General features: G+C 34.1%; 2 protein-coding genes across 2 annotated transcripts; both read right to left on the bottom strand.

Moving 5' to 3' along the window:
* Positions 1–1591: 1591 nt before the first annotated feature.
* On the bottom strand, positions 1592–3000 carry LOC149901947 (uncharacterized). Its single transcript, XM_090110735.1, has 3 exons — positions 2845–3000; positions 2170–2351; positions 1592–1802 (listed from the first exon to the last, which is right to left on the bottom strand). Exons 1-3 carry the CDS (start codon positions 2998–3000, stop codon positions 1592–1594), a joined length of 549 nt encoding a protein of 182 aa, XP_089966861.1.
* Positions 3001–4317: 1317 nt separating this feature from the next.
* On the bottom strand, positions 4318–19373 carry LOC149901946 (uncharacterized). The gene is made up of 18 exons (XM_090111176.1): positions 19165–19373; positions 18112–18223; positions 17766–17881; positions 17625–17692; positions 16175–17539; positions 15956–16028; positions 15629–15727; positions 12551–12681; positions 12141–12216; positions 11790–11861; positions 11640–11680; positions 11469–11554; positions 10842–11031; positions 9965–10085; positions 9130–9293; positions 8759–8911; positions 5052–6584; positions 4318–4775 (listed from the first exon to the last, which is right to left on the bottom strand). Exons 1-18 carry the CDS (start codon positions 19170–19172, stop codon positions 4438–4440), a joined length of 4746 nt encoding a protein of 1581 aa, XP_089967302.1. The 5' UTR covers positions 19173–19373; the 3' UTR covers positions 4318–4437.
* Positions 19374–20442: the final 1069 nt, after the last annotated feature.

The raw sequence follows: 20442 nt of genomic DNA, 5'->3' as shown, positions 1-20442 counted from the left end.
AAGTGCAACTTGTGACCGATACTGATAGATTGCTCTTAATTAGGTCTATAATTGGTAAAATAAACACATTCCTCCATGGAAGCCTTTAGGAGGAATCGATTGTCAAAATACTATATTAGGGTAGTTTGAGTTACTGAACTTGATCTTTTTATTTTTTTCTTCCAAAAAACTCAAAAGTGCAACTTGTGACCGGTACTGTTAGATTGCTCTTAATTAGGTCTATAATTGGTAAAATAATCACATTCCTCCATGGAAGCCTTTAGGAGGAATCGATTGTCAAAATACTATATTAGGGTAGTTTGAGTTACTGAACTTGATCTTTTTATTTTTTTCTTCCAAAAAGCTCAAAAGTGCAACTTGTGACCGGTACAGATAGATTGCTCATAATAAGGTCTATCATTGATAAAAATACTAGATTCCACCACGGAGGCGTTTACGGGGAATTGAATTTTATTAGGGTTGATACGATACTTGAACTTTTTATTTTTTTTCTTCCAAAAAAACTCAAAAGTGCAACTTGTGACCGGTACCGATAGATTGCTCATAATAAGGTCTATCATTGATAAAAAAACCAGATTCCACCATGGAGGCGTTTAGGAGGTATTGAATTTTATTAGGGTAGTTACGATACATGAACTTTTTAACTAACTACCCTAATAAAATTCAATTCCCCGTAAACGCCTCCATGGTGGAATCTGGTATTTTTATCAATGATAGACCTAATTATGAGCAATCTATCTGTACCGGTCACAAGTTGCACTTTTGAGCTTTTTGGAAGAAAAAAAATAAAAAGTTCATGTATCGTAACTACCCTAATAAAATTCAATTCCCCGTAAACGCCTCCGTGGTGGAATCTAGTATTTTTAGCAATGATAGACCTAATTATGAGCAATCTATCTGTACCGGTCACAAGTTGCACTTTTGAGTTTTTTGGAAGAAAAAAATAAAAAGATCAAGTTCAGTAACTCAAACTGCCCTAATATAATATTTTGACAATCGATTCCTCCTAAAGGCTTCCATGGAGGAATGTGTTTATTTTACCAATTATAGACCTAATTAAGAGCAATCTATCAGTACTGGTCACAAGTTGCACATTTGAGTTTTTTGGAAGAAAGAAATATTTTTTGATCGATTGATGTGGAAATTGTTTGAGCCAAAATCATGTTTTACTGCGTATAACTCAGAAACGGTAGGATATAGGAAAAAATGATTCAGTTACAACTTGTAGATAATTTTATGGCCTTTCAACTTTTCCTTGAAAGTTTTTCTCTAACATGTACCGTTTTTGAGATTTAAGCGAAAAATGAAAAAATGGACCCATTTCCCCCCTCCCCCCACTCCGGGGCTCCTCCTAGTGGCCCGGGGTTTTAGTATGTTTATTACCTAGGGACTCTTGACATGTTTCCGAAGAAACATCTTACGTTACTAACTCACGCACTCTAGACCCCCCTTGGAGGGACTCATTCAATGGACTAAATATGCAGAGTACAATAAATAAATCACATTTACACGATCACACTCATCTTCATATTGGACGTATGTATTTTAGCTACAACATTAATAAGTACTGCTATATTCCAAAGAGCCACAGCTAGTTAAAGTTACACGAATATTCGCTGCATATAGACGTCTCCCCACCAGCGGGCTGCGAGTAGTGCCGCGGATCCGGAGCCAAGTTGTTCTTGCGGTAGAAAGTATCACGTAAGATCGCACAGCGGCCGTGGTTCACGTCACGTGCGCGCATTCTGCTATGCTTCTGTTGCCAGCCGTAGTCAAAGCTGGTTGCAAGACGGAAATAGAACCTTGAACCGTCGGAATAAATTACTCTTTCATTTATGTTGTCATTTGATATTTATTCTGAATAAATATTTGTTAGTCTAGGACCAAAAACATAAAAGAGACACATTAAACTATAAGTGAAACTAGCCCGATAACACGTAGAAGTTTTTCAGTTCGATTAGTAGCATTTAGTAGTCACGACTACGGTAGCAAACGTACCTATTTACCTACGCTGCGTACTATAAACGCGGACTCGGTCCCTAAAATTCAAGAATATTCATAATTTCCATATTTGGAAAATTATATGTACTAATACTAGAATTTGTGTATGTAGTACATATATTATTATTATTCTGTGCTAGAATGTATAGAATTATAAATGGTACTAACTTATCTTCTGGGGCTTTCTTATACCTAGCATGCAGATATCTTTCTGCGGCCCCCTTTTCCGTGCTGCCATACAACAAGTCTAACACTTCAGGCTCTATTGGCTTCATCAGATTTATGTCGTCACTTGGAACCACGCTATGTGGAGTGACTGGTTTGGGTTTGACGACAGGTTCATTATAAATCTATAATATCATGTTTAAAGAAATATGAATAGGAGGAGTGCAGTCTAAGCGTAATTATTTTCCTAAGTATATGAAGTAAATCAGTGGAAAAGACGGGTTGCACTCCGGGAGTGCCGGCAGAAGTGAAAACTTGATTATTAACTTTGAGCATGTTTGATAACCATCCGTCTTACGCTTTTTCGATCAGGTCACGTGTCCTGACGCGAGCTTAAGATTTTATACTCAACGCCGCTAAAGAAGTTTTCACTTCAACTAGGGAAGTTCCATCAAGAGATAAATTATATTGTTATTTTTTCATCGTAATCATAGTGAGAGACAATTATTAGAAGTACCTACTTAGGTAGTTAAAGAAATCTTAATTTTTCTTTTTCTACTCTACACTCTCATTTCTGTCAAGGTTACTGGATAAGGGAGAAAGTCTGTCCCATAAAATACAGATGTTAATTTATTTTATAAATGATAACTTTCTTAAAATCTTAATTTGATGACTCACATCCAATAATTCTTTAGTCATTGCGATGGAGGCGTCAATCTCTCGAACCCGCTTTTCTTTAGCAGCAAGCAGTGCTGGCATCAAGTGCTCTTGGTACCAGACCCTTTCTCTCCTTTTAGTTTTTTTCATAGCATCAGCATAATATGCGTCCGTCATATTTATTACTAGCTTTGCCTTGCTTTGGTTTAGTATATGTTTATTGTAGTGGTTACAAGTATATTATATATATGCTTATTTTCACGAATAATTTTGAATAAATTACAAAAAATTTCAAATTACTTCAGCTAAAAGTGTATAGTGACATTGTTGACAAATAAATTAAGGCCAGATTGTGAAGTTGAAAAAATAAAATATTTTTATGGATATATGTACCTTTTTTTTTTTTTTTTTTTTTTTTTATAGTGGGGAAATCTTCTTAGATACCCCCGGCTCCCGGGGAGGGAGCCGTGGTTATGTCGGATTTCTACCGACTAAAACCCCACTCTGTTCCATCGCGCTGCTTTGGACGGAACTGCGGGAACGGTTACGACTCTACCGCGTGTCCCGCCCAGCAGATGCCCGTTTCCAGGCCCACCACTAGAACCCCCCTCGTTGGCGGCTGCTGGAACGAAGGCTTACGCCACCAACGCGCAGACAATGGATCTTTCCCCGCTCCATCATCCGCGTTCCCCCGAACCCCCGACCCCATCACCGTCCGGCCGGAGGGTGCACGCCGGAAGGTCCTCCGATGTGTGAAATACACGTCGGGAGACCCTCCGGCGCACTTTTATAGAGATTACCTCGCAGCCCCCACCTCACCAGAGGTGGCGGCCCTCGGTCCGGCCCCACGGACCGGATTACGAGTTGGCAGACGGTCGTATTACAGCGGCCGCCGCCCCACACTCTGCAGGAGTCTCCGCGCGTCATCACAATGACGCGTCGGGATCCCGCCCTCCGCTGCACGGCGTGGCTTGCTAAACCAGCTAGTCCGCCGCGCCGCGACCTCTGGCCGCCATCCACCGCCGCATAAAAGCCGGCTCCTCTCTGGCCCACAAATAGGACCTCTGCCGTCGGGTCAGTCGAGGCTTCCCAACTGCCGTTCAGCGCCACCCTTGCCTAGTGGACACGGGGTCCGCCAAGCCACGACCTCTGGCCGCCATCCCACGCCGCACACAGCGGCCGCTGGGCCACACCTAGCCCTGGCCGTCGGGCCGGTTGAGTCTCCCCGACTCTAAACCAGCCGTTCAGCCCCTCGCTGGTCCAATTTCGCTTCACTCAGAGGGCCATAACTCCGAGCTACTGAGCCCCTCCGCCACGACAAGGCCTGGACCGTTGGGGGGATGGATATATGTACCTACTACCTACTGTGAAACATGCTCAAAATGTATATTATTTTAGTTGGTATCGAATTTGGGTTAAAGAAAACACATTTCAATATTATCAATAATTTATTCATTTCCATTTGTTTTATTTATTTTCATAAAAGTATACATATATTAATTAACATATATACGCTACGTTCTATTGCGCGCAGCGCAGTCAAAGTAATACAAATAAAAAATATCTTAAGTAATACATTTCAATGGTTAGAAAAAAGACTTTGCGACTTTCATTTTAAGCGTTATCATCAAAATCAATTTTCTTAGAATTAGTGTTCTCATCAGGATCCTTTGACATTTCTGTTATCGTAGACAAATTGGGGACAGCACACGTAATTGGGAATATGTGATTTAAATTAGCACCATAACCTACATCTTCCGTTTCAGGCTCAAAATCTGGATAATTTGTTGTTTCTTCGTCGGAAACAAAATGCCATTGGCTTGGACTAGGGTTGCCACCGGAGAGGTCTTCAGTTATGAGACTATTGGGTGTTGTACTGGCGTGGGGCGTATTTAGAATGCTCCCTGTTATGTTGTCTTTTTCGGCTTTGCTCGATTTACAAGTATCTACATCTGCAAAAGGAAATATACTTATTTTTAGAACATATTAATTTTTTAAGGATATTGTGAACGATGTTAAACAGTTCAACTAACTTAAATGGAGATAGCTCATCGTCTCACAAGTATACAAAAAAACTTTATAAATTAAGCTTCCTGGCTGCTTTTACTCCTTTTTAATGTTACTAACTTACTTCGGGATTCCAAACCAAGATAACGGCAATAAGGCAGATATACTTAACTGTTATTATTTTTATGTGCTAAATGATGCATTAGAAGAAAAATATTTACCTTTAAATAAATCGGAACCATCCTGAGCATTAGATCCCAACAACTCCAAAGCCATTTCACCATTTACTTTAGTCCTACTATGCTCTCTCTCAGATTGAATGCTGTTCGAATCAATGGATATAATCGATTCAGAGTTTGGAACAATTTCCACACTATTATTCATAATACAATCGTGAGCCTGGAGACAAGTTTCTGAATGATTATGAATCAGATCCACACTGTCATTAATACCTAGAAAAATACCAGACTCTACATCATTCGTGGTGTTTTTATTCGGTATGATTTCATTATTTTCGGGATATTCCTCGCATGCAATATCTGTCTTTCTTGAAGGTCTAGTAATTTTAACTTTTATAACATCTTTCTTTTTCCTCTCTTTTTTAGTTTTAGCGTTAACAGTGTTTAGAGTGTTTTCTACTGGCTCAGCTTGTTTATTTTCAATGTTTTGAGAAATATTAATTAGTGGGGGACAGGAATTCCTGCCAAATTGAGCGCATTGTTCTGTGTGTTCTTCTTCAACAAACGGTTCACAGTTAGAAGCTTTTGCTTTAGGAATAGCTTTCCTCTTACGAGGAGTAGATGATATTTTCCTAGTTTTCCTTCTTTTTGCTATTTCCGTGGGTTCAGCATCGTTAGCCACAGTTGTAACTACATCATGTTCATTGCCTGCTTTAGTTTGTTTACCTGATTTTTTTGCGCTCTCTATTAACATATTTCGAAGCTTTGTACTTATGGAATCTGACAAGGTTATATCTTGAATTTTAACTGTACAGACTTTGTTAAGAAAAGAATCAGTCACCATTGGGTTTTTAGGATTTATAGTATAATGGTATTTAGAACCATCTTTCTCCATTTTCTCGACCGTATAGTTACGTTCCATCAGAGGCATAGATACGTCGACCACAGGTGACATTAATTCATTGAGGGTTATTTTTTCATTATCTGCGACATTTAACGAATGTTCGTCGATGCTACTGAGCAAACTTTTATTGACCGATATATTTTCAACAATCGATAGAACTGGCGAAGTAGGTAGTGACATGCTGCTAGATTCATTTGCTATATATTCATTCAAATTTTTAAAAGTCTGGTCATTGTTATTTATGTTTTTTACATTTGCATTCGATTCCCAAATATCATTATTGCTTATATTTTGACTGCATTCGTCAATTCTTTCTAAGGGTTTCGATGAGTTTGTCTTTTGAGGCACAAGCAACTGATAGGATTCTGACCTATATATGTGACTACTGACGCTTGAATTTGTGAACGTTTTCGATTTTAAGGGAGCAGTTAAGTAGGAATTGCTCGATTCACTGGTCATATCGTCATGTAAACAAGAGATAGATTTTTTACGAATGCGACTAATCTGTTTACGGTCGCTAATACTACATCTCCGTTTCTTTCTAAAACACATAACGGGACTACAGTCTGAATCTACGTAGCCTTGAGAGGTATCTTCAGAATAAAGCAAAGCACGGCCGGGGGAATTGTAATTTCTTGCGGTTTCTATGGCGCTGTAAAAAAACATGCGTTAGCAAGCAGTGCAAGAAAGCAGAAGCTAAAGTGTGATATGAGGAGAGCCACATGCAAATGGAAGCAGGTTTATAAATCTAAAATATGTGATTAAAGCGCTTATGATATCTATTGCTAAATATAATATTAATATAGTATGTAACTTTTTGGTTCAAAATAATCTTAAAACTACTATGAATTTTAGGAATTATGATAGAAACACAAGTATACTTTTTAAATTTTATTTAAAATCACCTGCTCCCATATACAGAATGATTGCTTACAAATAAAACATTTACTCCTTTAACTACTGCTTATATAAACTTGACAATTTAAGGTAAATTATTTCATTTTATACATAAGAAGATTTTTAAAAAACTTGATTTAATATAATTGTGGTAAAGTCTTACAAAGATACACAATTCTCGTCAATATTTTATAAAAATTGTACTTTTAATTTTTGTACAAAGGGATTTCATGGAATCAAGAAAGAAAGTAAATTTAGATACTACAACTTATCGAAAAGGTCAATATTGACTAGTATAAAAGAAAATGTGGATTTCATCTTAAATAGCTTATTTTTACAATTTTGGTTTTAAATTTATACTAAAAAATAGCGAATTGTTACGATTTAAAATCAATTAGTGACCTTTATTTACAAATATAAAACGTATTTACATAAAGTGCCGAAAAAATTTGGAAGTCTTAGAAACAATAAAATCTTATTAATAAACATTCAGCTAATTTATCCTGAAATTTACAGTTAAATAATAAATAGACTTTTGCGATTGGCAACCGCTCATAGCTATCGATACATGACTATGAATTATTGTATGTTTTTTGAAATATTATATGTAAGTACTTATATAAATTTAATAGGCATATAAACCAAGTCTTAACCTTTATTGCATTAGCTTCTTATAAATATAATATATAAACTAAATACTATTGGGAATAATCTGTTAAAAAACTAAAATGCAAATTAAATTCAATCTGTAATAGACTGTCAAGGAATAAATAGTGTGTTTATGTGTAGTTTTTTTTTTTGAATAATTACATAGATAACAAATTATTTGTAGTGGATCTAATTTATTAAATATAAAAGAAGTAAAAAAAAATATTGGTGTAAAAGAATTGCCAGATAAATTAACTTTGTCTACGGAATTTTAAAAACACACTTACAAAAATCACCTTTTATATTAGTGTCACAACGACTTATTACGAATTTTCTTGATAAACTCTATTTTTACAACCATTGACTGATATATAGCGATACACTCAAAGAGTACTCAATTTTAAGTAACTGCTAATTTTGTTAAATGTTATAGTTGATAAATATCATTGTCAATGACCTCTAAAATATTTTATTTTAGTAAAATCTTTGGTAAAAATAATCAGTGTAAGCCTAATGTTGTAATGAGAATCATGATCATAAAAGTTGTCAAAAACATTGTAAAATTAAAGCCATTTTGTTTGAATATTACTTTCATTAAAGATTGATGTTATGTTGGAAATACTACATGAAAAAAAAAGTTCATATTTTATTACATAATTTCATATAAATGCATTTCTCCAAATTCCAATAACAAAATATGTACCTCTATGGCAGGAATTCGTTATCTATCTATAATATAAAAATGAATCCCAAAATGTGTTGGTAAGCGCATAACTTGAGAACGGCTGAACCGATTTCGTTAATTCTTTTTTTATTATATTCCTTGAAGTACGAGGATGGTTCTTACGTAGAGAAAACGTAAATATGTACCACGGGCGAAGCCGGGGCGGACTGCTAGTATAATATACAAATGAAATATAATTTGATTGTTTTGCTCAACGCAATGTATGAATTATTTACATCTTATTACTTTACGGGCTACGCCCATGGGGAACGATAAATAATTTTACTTTAATAAAAACCTAAACCACCTTCAAACTGTTAGAGCTTGACAAAATTTGAATGGGATTAACAGGAATGCAGGAAAAAAGTCATAAAAATCACAAAAAAGAGAAAAAAAAGACAGTCGAATTAAGAACATTCTCCTGTTTCGAAGTCAGTTTAAAATAGGCTGACAATCATTTTGATAAAGTACTATATCATCACTTTCCAAACTAAACAAATCTTTACTTTAACTATTTGAGTTGCTCTCAAAATTGAGTACCTTTTGAGTGTAGCGACTTAAGTGTTACTTACTAACTGTTGCGAGGTTTCCTCGCATTCCTGCCTCTCGGCCTGTTCGGAGACGGAAACTTATATTTGACGTCATCGTCTGGTTCGACATTACGATTCGCGTCTTTTGCTTTGCGAGGCGACGTTTTTCGGTTGTTCACTATGTTCTTTTGTGTGTTTTCTGTGAAGGGAAAAGTCTATTTGACAACATCTTCACTACATAGTATAAAGCAAAGTCGCTTTCTGCGTCTGTATGTATGCTTAGATCTTTATAACTACAGAACAGATTTTGATGCTGTTTTTTTCAATACATAGTTATTCAAGAGGAAGTAAGTTACGATATAGGAAATTAATACAATATGAACATGTGATGAGAAACTTAATGAAACTAAATCTTACCATTGAGCACTTTTTTAGGTGTCCTATTGCTGCGCCGTGTGGTGACTCCGATCTCTGGCTTACTGTCAGTCTTTTTCTCAGTTTCGATAGAAAGTTTTGCTTTTTTCGGGGTTTCTGTTGTTTTTTCTTCTGGTGCTGGATTTTTTCTCGGTCTACCACCTCGTCTGCAACAATACATACATTTATTTATTATTTTTAGGGTTGAAACATTACTAGAACTTAGTAAAAAAAAAACCTTTAAACCAATCAACCAATTGCAACAGTCTGTAACTATGTATATATGTATGTAATTGGATTTGGAAAAAGTTTTTACGACGTGTGATTTTGTCTAAAAAAAAATGCAACAAGACATAAACTTGTCGTTTTTATAGACGACGCGGTTGGCGCAGTGGTAAAGTAACTGCCTACTGAGCCGACGGTCCCGGGTTCGATTCCTGGTCAGGGCAAATATTTGTGTGATGAACTCAATTATTTGTTCTTGGGTCTGAGTGTCATTATCTATATATGTATTTATTAAATATTATATTTATCGTCGCCTAGTACCCACAACACAAGCCTTAATTGAGCTTACTGTGAGACTAGGTCGATTTGTGTAATAATGTCCTATAATATTTATTAATTTATTATTTATTTATAGCATTTATAAACGACAAGTTTGTGTTTTCGCAGGCGAAAAATACGGGTTGTTCGAATCCCGCCTTGTGATCGATTTTTCTTTAAAAATTTGTCAACATTGAAAAATACAAGTTTGGGATGGGGTAAATAATTTTCACATCTTTAACAGATTTTTAATTATTATGGTTTATTTTTAGTTCATATGTACGTTTAGTTTTACCTCTTAGCGACATCCTGTGTGGGCTTCACATTAGTAGTATTAGTTTCGCCGGCCTCTGCTTTATCTAACTCTTCTATTTGTTTGAATATCTCACTCTCTATTTGATTCACTCTATTCGTTCCTGAAACAGAAAGAGTTTCTAAAATAAAAACATTTACAATATTGCATGGATAAATAATATAAATAACTTCTTCTACTTTTTTCCAAATGGCAACTCCCGATCCCAGCGAGGACGGATTCTGCCAATGTCAAGTTTTGAACGGATGGTCAGTTTAAGTTAATGCTCATGTTAAGCGTACTCTGTACTGAGTAAAAATCACAGTTGAGATGATTCACATTTTAATTACTCATAGACTTCTTACATGGAGCTGTATAACCTGACAATAATTAACTTATTAGCACTCACAAATATTCAAAATAATAAACGTAGAATCTAAATAAACATAGCTTTAATTTACTAGAAGTAGAATATCCTATTGTATTTAAACTCAAAACATTGAAATTGAATTTAACACTTCTACAAAAGTAGCTTTATGGTTCATGCAAAAACTATTGACTATATCTGTTTCAAATTTTTTCACATTTAGGCCACTAATTAAACAACTTAATAAACAGGCTAGCCAAATGAACGGCAAATAAAGCTTAAAAACTAGAAACATAGTTTATAAGCTTTATTTATTCAATTTCATTGCTGCACTACCTATTGTTTATCACCCTTTTCTTCTTTTTTTAATTAAAAATCCTACCCATAGATTGCCTGGTAGCAATCGCTTAGTAGCGATAAGGCCGCCTTCTTAGCTTTATAACATATTGTCTGTTTCTTTTTTTATATGAATTACTGGTGTTGAAGTGTATTTATTATTATTAACATACAAACCATTATCATTCTTTACAACCGGTGAAGATATTCCACTTAGCACTATAGCTTCAGGGGAAACTCTCTGAGCCTGTCCACTTTGACGATCACTTGGCTTTTTATCTTCGTCTTTGTTGTTCTTGTTCAACATCTGCACCACTTGTTCCAGCACAGGGTTTATGTGTGTCCAGTGACCTTCTAATTGTACCTCCTAGATGTGATAATTTATTTATCATTCGCAAAAAATTAGATTTTTTTTTTCAATACAGTATGTCTCTCTGTCCCAAGTAAAAAAGCGATTTAAAAGAATAGGGAATTATCGTACAATTTTACGTGAAAATATTTAACCGTCTATTTATTGTGTGCGTGTACTAGTGTACACACGTACGAAGTGAAACTTCTTTATGACCTTATTTGTCAAAAAATAATTTACTATATGCAACTTTATACAGAACAGAAATACGTCGAATCACGCGTGGTAGGGATAAGAAAAAGATGGCGCGTAACGGAAAAATGTCACGCGTAACGAAAAAATGTTACACTAAATTTTTTTCCAACCCCGATAAAGAAGTTTCACTTCAATTATAATAATTTTAATTCAGGATTTTAGCGCCATAGGAGAATAAGTTACAAATTATCATTACCTACCTCATTGTTCTTGAATAATTTAATCTTGACAGTATTATCTTGTTTATGTTCCGGGGCTTTGATCCCTGATGTCGACGCAATAGCCTCTGTGAATAATTATTTTTATAACAATTATGGATGTGTCAAACAGAGAAAACTACTATATGGCACCAAAAGACAATAATATCTTACCTTCTTGTTGAAACTTTTTTGGGGATGTCTGTTGAGCTTTTCTGAAAAATAACAAAACATTTTAAAATATGTAGGTTATTTTTTTTAATCAAAACCTAAAGTGAGGAACACAATATATGTAACATTTAAGATTAATCTTGATGAACTTACAATTCCATTTGCTGCACAGCATTGCTATTTTCTATTGAATTCTTATTAGAATCTGTAGCCTGTTTTAATAATCTGAAAGCATATGTACATTATATAAAATTACAAAAAAAGATAATTTTATGTATGCTTATATCTATACTAATATTATAAAGCTGAAGAGTTTGTATGTTTGAACGCGCTAATTTCAGGAACTACTGGTCCGATTTGTAAAATTCTTTCGGAGTTAGATAGCCCACTTATGGAGGAAGGCTATATAACATCACGCTAAGACCAACAGGAGCGGAGCCACGCGGGTGAAACCGCGGGGCACAGCTAGTTAATTACATATATGTATTGTCACAAAAAACATACCTGGCAAGTTCATCTGATTTTTTCTTTTCCTCAACATACTTCAACTTCCAGTATGATTCTTCTTTGTCTGATTCATCTGAAATATTACGTTTTAAATAACAATATTATATGTACATATAAATACATGCATTTAAATGTAGAAGATATTATATTTATGTGTGATGTAACAGCCACATCATTACAAAGTTATAAGCTTAATTTTGCAAGCCAGTAAAAACATATTGAAGCTTTGCCAGTCACCATTTACGATATAAATGTTTACTGTTATATTTTTGGAATATATTTATGGTGCAAATGAACAAACTAATTAAGGATAAGAAATTATATACAGACACAAATACTCTTCTTTGAAAGTTCTCACTTCACAAAATATTGGAAAAATAAACTGGAATCTGAGAAATAAATCATACCATTAGGTGTATAATTGAGATAGTTCTTAAGAATCTTGCCATCTTTAACAACTGGGTAGATTTTCTTGCCATGCATTACAAATAGCCCACCTTCCTCTTCCAAAGATAGAACACGCGCATTTTTTGGTTTTCTACAAATAAATATGATACATATTGAAATTATCATAACAAATAAATATTTTACAAAAAATACATATTTCAAAAGCTATTAAAAGTTTTTTTTAATTGAATTTTGGTACTTTTCAAAAGACACTGCAATAAAATCTAATAAGATTTTACTTATACTTGACAAGGAATTTTATAATCATTCCATGCCATACAGAGGCCATATTCAGAACGAAAAAAAATATGTATGATATTGTTTATAAATCCATACTAATATTATAAATGCGAAAGTAACTCTGTCTGTCTGTCTGTTACTCAATCACGCCTAAACTACTGAACCAATTTTCATGAAATTTGGTATGGAGATATTTTAATACCCGAGAAAGGACATAGGCTACTTTTTATCCCGGAAAAATGACGCAATCCCGGAAATCCCACGGGAACGGGAACTATGCGGGTTTTTCTTTGACTGCGCGGGCGAAGCCGCGGGCGGAAACCTAGTATTAAATATATTGAAGAAAGTCCTATCTTATAATAGATCATGGCTGTCCGATTCATAAAGAAACCAAGGGCGGATCCAGCTTTAGTGCCAGGGGGGGGGTCACATATACGTGGTCAATTTTCAAAAGCTATATTTTGGTAATTTAATTGATGCGTAGATTAAAAAAAATGGTCAAGTGCGAGTCGGATTGGCGAACCAAGAGTTCCGTACAAACAATTTTATATGTTTTAATATTATATTTATGCTTTTTGCGATTTTTCCTTTATCTGTGCTATAAGACGTAAGTTTCTATTATACCTATAAAGATTAAATATCAAGATTCTGTGTTCACGGGAAGTACCCTGTAGGTTTTGATTCCTGGCAACACTTGCGAATGTTCATAAGCATGAAATGTATGTTTTAGCAATTTTTCCTCCATCTGTGCTGACATTGCTTTTAACCAAATTTCAGAACTCTGTGTTCACAGGAAGTACCGTAGTACAATACCTATAGATTTTGATTCCCTTGCTATAATGTCGAAATTTGCGATAATTTACGGCATAAACGGCTGTATCTTTTGATTGCGTTGGCTTATAAGTTTGATTTTTTCACAGCTATAAGGAACCGTAGATTTGAGTATTCACTATTCGGTATGAATTTCAGATTGATACCTCCACGCGTTCCTGAGAAAAAGGGTCTTGACAGGCAGACAAACTTGAAAAATATATATCTTCTGCAATTATTCCTGTATCTGTACTATAAGATGTTGCTTTGTACCGAATTTCAAGATTCTGAGTTTACGGAAAGTACCCTGTAGGTTTTGAGTTTTGATTCCCTTGCGAATGTCGAAATTTGCGAAATTTTTCGGCATTTACGGCTGTATCTTCTGATTCGATGACATAGAAGTTTCATTTTATTATAGCGTAAAGGTATTATAGACTTGAGTTTTTGGTATGAATATCAAGTTAATACATGTCAGCGTTCATGAGTAACAGGGTTCTAAGTTAAAATTTTTTGTTATATTATTATCTAAGGAAAAATTCATGCTTTTCGCAATTAGTAAACTAAGTCGTTGTCTCTGTGCCTATGTATGATTTAAACTTTAAAACTACGCAACGAATTTTGATGCAGTTTTTTTAAAAATAGAGTGATTCAAGAGGAATATATAATTTATAAGGTTTAAGAGAAAGCGGGCGAAGCCGCGGGCGGTAAGCTAGTCTGCGTTATAAGACGTTTGATTGTACTAAATTTCATGACTCTGTGTACTCGGGAACTACCGGTTTTGATTTCTTAGGGAGTGTCGAAAAATTTCAGCAATTACAGCTGCATCTTTTGATTGCGTTGGCTAAAACGTTTGAATTTTTCACAGCATCAAGGGACTGTAGACCGTAGGATTTCGACATTAGCAAGGGAATCTATACCTGCAGGGAGCACCCTGTCCCGTAAACACAGTCTTGAAATTGAGTAAAAAGTATCGTGTTATAGGCTATAGCACAGATGTAGTAATAACTGCGAAAACCCTAATTATTTAATTTAAATTAAATAAAAATATTTTTTTTAATAATTTTAAACTTACAATCCCTTTACTCATGAACGTCTACATGTATTTAATTGATATTCACATCAGAACTCAGGTCTATAATAACTTAAATCTGTTATTTAAATCAAATTCTATGTCAACGCAATCTGAAGAAAAAGCAATTAGAGCCGCATATTCTGTAATTCGCAACTACCTGCAAGGGAATCATCAATCAAAACCTACAAGGTACTTCCCGTGAACACAGTCTTGAAATTTGGTTAAAAGCAACGACTTAAGCACTTACAAGCACAGATAAAGAAAAAAATCCTTTAAACAAAATTGTAAGATACAACATAATAAAAAATATGTTTGCTCGGAGTCCTCGGTGCGCGAGTCCGACGCGCACTTCACCGATTTTTTGTTGTAATTTGACTGTATTTTCTATTGTTCATTTAAAAAAATTTTGCTACTTTATGTCTTATCCACGAACTGGGATATTTCTATATTTGAGGTTTTGTGTGAAAAGTGTAACAGCAAAAGTTGTAGAAAAAAAAATAATTACATACAACTTTACCATTAGGTACACTTTATTCCGCAGTTACAGTTTTTTTTTTAATCGAAAAACCTGTTATTTGTCCACAGGTCGACCCTAATAAACTTTTTCTATAATTTTTGTTACATTCTCTTCCGTTACCGTTTGTAATTGATTTCATTGTTCTATATTACTTTTATGTCTCAAAATTCAATAAAAACATCATATTGAACAGTATTAATTTGTTAATAATTTAAAAAAGTTAATATTAAATTAGTGGTCCACTTAGGTCGTGGACCTATCACCTAGCCCAGGGGGGGGTCATGACCCCGTGACCCCCCCCCCTGGATCCGCGCTTGAAAGAAACTCCTAAATAAATAAATTTAGGTATACTATTTTATTCAATAATTTATGAAGGCAATATAATGTGTCAATACTTACAAATACTTCCTGGTGCCTCTATTCTTTCTTCCCCTTGGTGGTGAAATAAATTCCGACATAGTGTCCGAAGTGTAGTCGCTTGTGCCTGATGATATGTTTCTACAAAATAATTTGTATGTAAAGCCTTTAAGTGGGTCTTCAGTTTTTTTTATTATTTATGTCTTGAAATCAATAATATCTTATGTCTTGAAATTAACAACTTGGTAAATGATTTATTAGAAGAACTAATTGGTTGACAAAGGCATGTGCAAAACCTTAAAATTTTAAGAAAAAGTACCATAGTATCATGTGTCACATTAAAATGTTCGATTGAAAAATCAAACTTACAGTGTTTTGTGTCGCGAGGTCGATCGTTTTCTATTAGTATAACTTCTACGCCTTTTTCGACTAGAGATGATATCTATACAAAAATAAAATTTAATTTAATTCTTATATCATAATTTTAGATTAACATTACTCATCCACAGTTTTATTGGTTGAAAAAGCAATAGCAGGCAAAGAGGCAGAGACAACACATATTTTCTTAATTTGGAATCATTTATTTACCATGAGTAAATCCAAGTGCATGGGACAGGGCATTATTTCGTTGTTTCTTCTGTATGAGTCGTAGCGCCGATTTATTTTTAAGTTGCACTTCTTCAACACTTGAGTCTGAATGTAGCACTTGTTCAGTTTTAGATGTCTGGGCTTCTTCCACATTACTGGTCCTTGTCTGCTGCTTGCTGGTGTCTGTGTGATCAATACTGTTACCAGAATCACTGTAAATTGTGTATGGTAACTGTTGCTTTGAATACGAGTTCTCTTGTCTCCCACTTGTCTTTTCTGTTTCTGTACTTATTTCCACTTTGCTTGAGCTATTTTCATTTCTTCCAGTATCATTCTTACTCTTGGTGTCTTCGGAAATTGAATTAAGGTTCACAACTTGTGCATCATTACTCACAACTTGTTCTTCTATTGCTGTGTTATTTTCTGCTGTATTACTATTCTTCTTTGATAGTATATTTTTACCTACATTTTTTTCGGTATTTGTTATTGCATCTGTATCTGACACTGACATTTGCTGTTCCAGCTTTTTGGGTTTTACTTTAGGCGCTTCTTGGGAGGTCGCCCTCTTTTTGTTTTGTTTATTATGATTTTTCAGTGATAGTTTCTGCACTTTACCTTTGTCAGCTGTGTTATTGTTGCTAGAGTTTTTATCAAGTCCTTCTGGATTATTTGGCAGTTGAGTGTCAACTGTAGTATTGATATTATTCCCGGTCTCTGCGGAAATCCGTACAGTTCCACTTTTCTCCTCTACTACTTGTTCTTTAGTAGTCTGCCCAGATTTATCATCATTTGCTTTATTGTTCCCACTTAAAATAGAATCAGATGTGTTTTTAAGATTTTCTTCAGAAACATCATTATCTAAAGGATTTTTATCCAATAAATCCTCGACAATTTTTAACGAAGCTGGACTTTCATTACCAGCATCTTCATCAATTTTTAAATTGTTGTCTTTATCTTCTGAATCTGAAATTTCTATTGTACAATTATTTTCATTGTCTGCACCATTCAAATTAGTGTTATCTACCTTTTTGGTTTGTTTCAGTTCATCAACATTGTCGTTATCTGAATCAAAATCATTAATAACCTCTTGAATTAAGTCTGATGTTTCTTTTTTACGTGTTGATGTTGGTCCTTCTTCTTTATTTTGGTCTTGGTCAGGTTCTTGGTCTTGGTCCAGTTCTTGGTCATGTTCAAGTTCTTTTTGTATGTCCTCAGCAGTTTCATAGCAATTCTCTAATACAAGAGTGTCTGTGGATGTTCTATCCGCTACTGATTTTGGATTTTTGGAAGCCTCACCTGCTGCTTCTCCTTTTTCTTTATCATCTTCATTCATTTCTTCTTCATTCACTATAGGCTGACCATTTTCTAAACAAAAAAGTTATTTGAATTAGTCTATCTAAGAAAAGAACATGCTTTATATAATATATTTGTATATTGGTTGGATACTGACCATTGTTGATGTCTTTATCCACCGGTTCAACATCAAGCTTATTGTTCAGTTTGGATTCCACATCACATCTATGAATGTATCAAAAATAATTAAAAACCAATCATAAACAATACAAATTAATTCATGGAAAAATACACTCACCCTTGTCTAAAACTAGCAATTTGAGTAATGTTCAGTTTATAATATGGATTATGAATATCAGGTAAGATGCGCTTCAGAAATGTTTCCTTGAGACTTTGCCATGTCCTATTTAAAATCTAAAATCAAAGAGTAGTTATAGATAAAAAGATAATAAAATCATTATCAATTTTGAAACATAGAAAAAGTACCCCCCTTTTTTGTTCTTTAAAAACTTATTATTTTTATATCATCTTAATTTTTTTTATAGCATTTTAATGATATAAAACACTAAATATCAAATGAAATAAAATAAATAAATCTTTGTTTGAAAGAAAATATAAAATTAGATGCAAGTGAAAACATTTACCTTATCATTGGCAAAGTCCATCCACATTTTTCGTCCTCTTACTTCACTGTAGACTTTATGTTTGACCAGATAATCTACTATGGTCTTCATTTCCTTCATTGTATATGCTTTCCTGTAATATATACATTAGAGTTAAATGGAATAAAAACTAATCATCTGCTATCTAAGCAGAAGTTAAATGATATTATAATAAAGACACGCATGTGTTTCCTATGCTTTGTGTCTAGTAATGTTTTCACACAAAACTCACTACTTCTACTAAAAAACATTTTTCCTGAGTCACATAGGCTATGTTAACTTATTTTATTTCACATTTAATCTGAGGTTAAGCCAGTATAAGCCGCTTGATTTTATATATATAAAAGGTATAAACTTTTCTCCATCCAGTAGATTTGTCTTGGGAACAAAATTCTGTTTTTTAAAGTTCATGTGATAATATCTATAATAATAATGAATCACCAAATGTGTTGCAAAGCACTCAAGAATGGCTCAACCAATTGGGCTATTTTTGTTGTCTTTGTTGAGGTAAAAAGAAGGTTCTTATGGAAAGAAAACACGAAAAGGGAGCAAAAGAGCAGAACAACGTCTACTGGGGCAGTGAATACAATATAAATCCCAATATTCAAAGGCTATTAAGTGGCAAGGCTTTCAACATGATACTTAAATTTATTTTTAAAATAAGATGCCACATGAATGGTTGTATTACAATATATTAAATTTATATTATTTGAAATGTTCTGCTGTTGGAATATTGTTAATACTAAAGTAAAGATTTAGAAAATGGGCATATTCATGTATAAGTAATTTTTTAATTAAAAGATTAGGATATAATAATTAATAAGTAAGTAAAGTCAAAACTACGCAATATACAACAGATACAAATGACTACAAATAAAAATAAACACAAATGCGATCCTATAAACATGAATATTTTTAATTAAACTTTTGTCGTAGATATACTAGATTTAAAGGTAATTCAGTTTATCATTTAAATTTAAAGCAAATGTAGAAACAAGTAACGAGGGTATGCTATAAATTTTATATTTAACTTACCCCGACATTGTGGTTTGCTTTTATTGGTATATTGCAATGGTTCAAATACTGTTCGAGGAATCCTTGGAATGTAAGCCTTTGATTTTAATAAAATAGGAAATTCATCATCTTCTGTTTCATATCAGTTTGGAACTTTTACAAATACTTTTGCCGGTAACGGTACAAAAAAGATAAATAATTAACAAGTAACGCGACCGCCAAGCCGTTGTTTGCCGCAGATAACAAGATGACGCACAAATGTCATTTGTCACTTTACGGACATAGATTAAAAAACTATTTTTTATAATAATAATATGCAGATTCACTGCAGATTATTAACCTAAATATATAAAAGCACTATAAGGGTGCACTCACACACATCAGTCACCGTCAAGTCACCGATGACTGATCGGTGACGGTTTGTGTACGTATCCACAAACACCAGTCACCGTCATGTTGTCCGTCAGTCACGTCGCCGGTTTGACTGAATCATTGAACACATACATCAGGTTAGTCAGTGATTAGACGTGTGTCACGCTAGAGAACATGTAGCAATTATTGACGGTAGCACGACGCTGACTGAACTGAGACGTGACGGCACCGGGTGAGTGGGGATAAAAGTATGATACATGTATGGAAAGATTATTTGACGTGCCTGACCGGTGACGTCACTGATAGATTTCGTGCCGGCGACTGTCGTGTGGGAACAGAGTCATACTAGAACTATTGATACATATTTTTTTTTAATCCTGTCCGGTGACGTGCCGTGACGGTGACTGATGTGTGTGAGTGCACCCTAAAAGTGAAAAATTCACATAGCAGGCTTATAAAATAGTACTTTGTAACTTCACATCAAATTCATTCGAAAACACTTATGTATTTATAGGTAAACCAGAATCTGATGGCAATTAGGGAAATCAAAATTTTGAGTGTGCAACCCTAGGGAAAATGGACTGAACGATCTTGATACTGCTTATTTTTTATTTTGTCCTCAATATCATTAGTCACATTACATAAGTGGACAATACTGTACTTAATAATGAGATATACACTTAATATTATGTAGGTACATACTTACATATTGTATAATATACAATTATACAAATTACTTTTATACAGGTAATACATATTATTATTTACACATACCTATATTTGTATATTCATTACCAGTATGCCATGTGAAAATATCGATATAATGATAATTTAGATCAAACTGCTTATAATTTTTTATAAAATAAAATAAAAATAAAATAAAATTATGTTTATTTTCGTAAGTATTAACAGACACACATTATAAAA

The sequence above is a fragment of the Colias eurytheme genome, chromosome 16 (assembly GCF_061535395.1).
Source record: "Colias eurytheme isolate Ceu_HAF_F1 chromosome 16, ilColEury1 Martin Lab GWU primary, whole genome shotgun sequence".
In the NCBI taxonomy this organism is placed as follows: domain Eukaryota; kingdom Metazoa; phylum Arthropoda; class Insecta; order Lepidoptera; family Pieridae; genus Colias; species Colias eurytheme.
The sequence above is the reverse complement of the archived record's forward strand: the minus strand, read 5'-3'. Positions and strand labels throughout refer to the sequence as shown.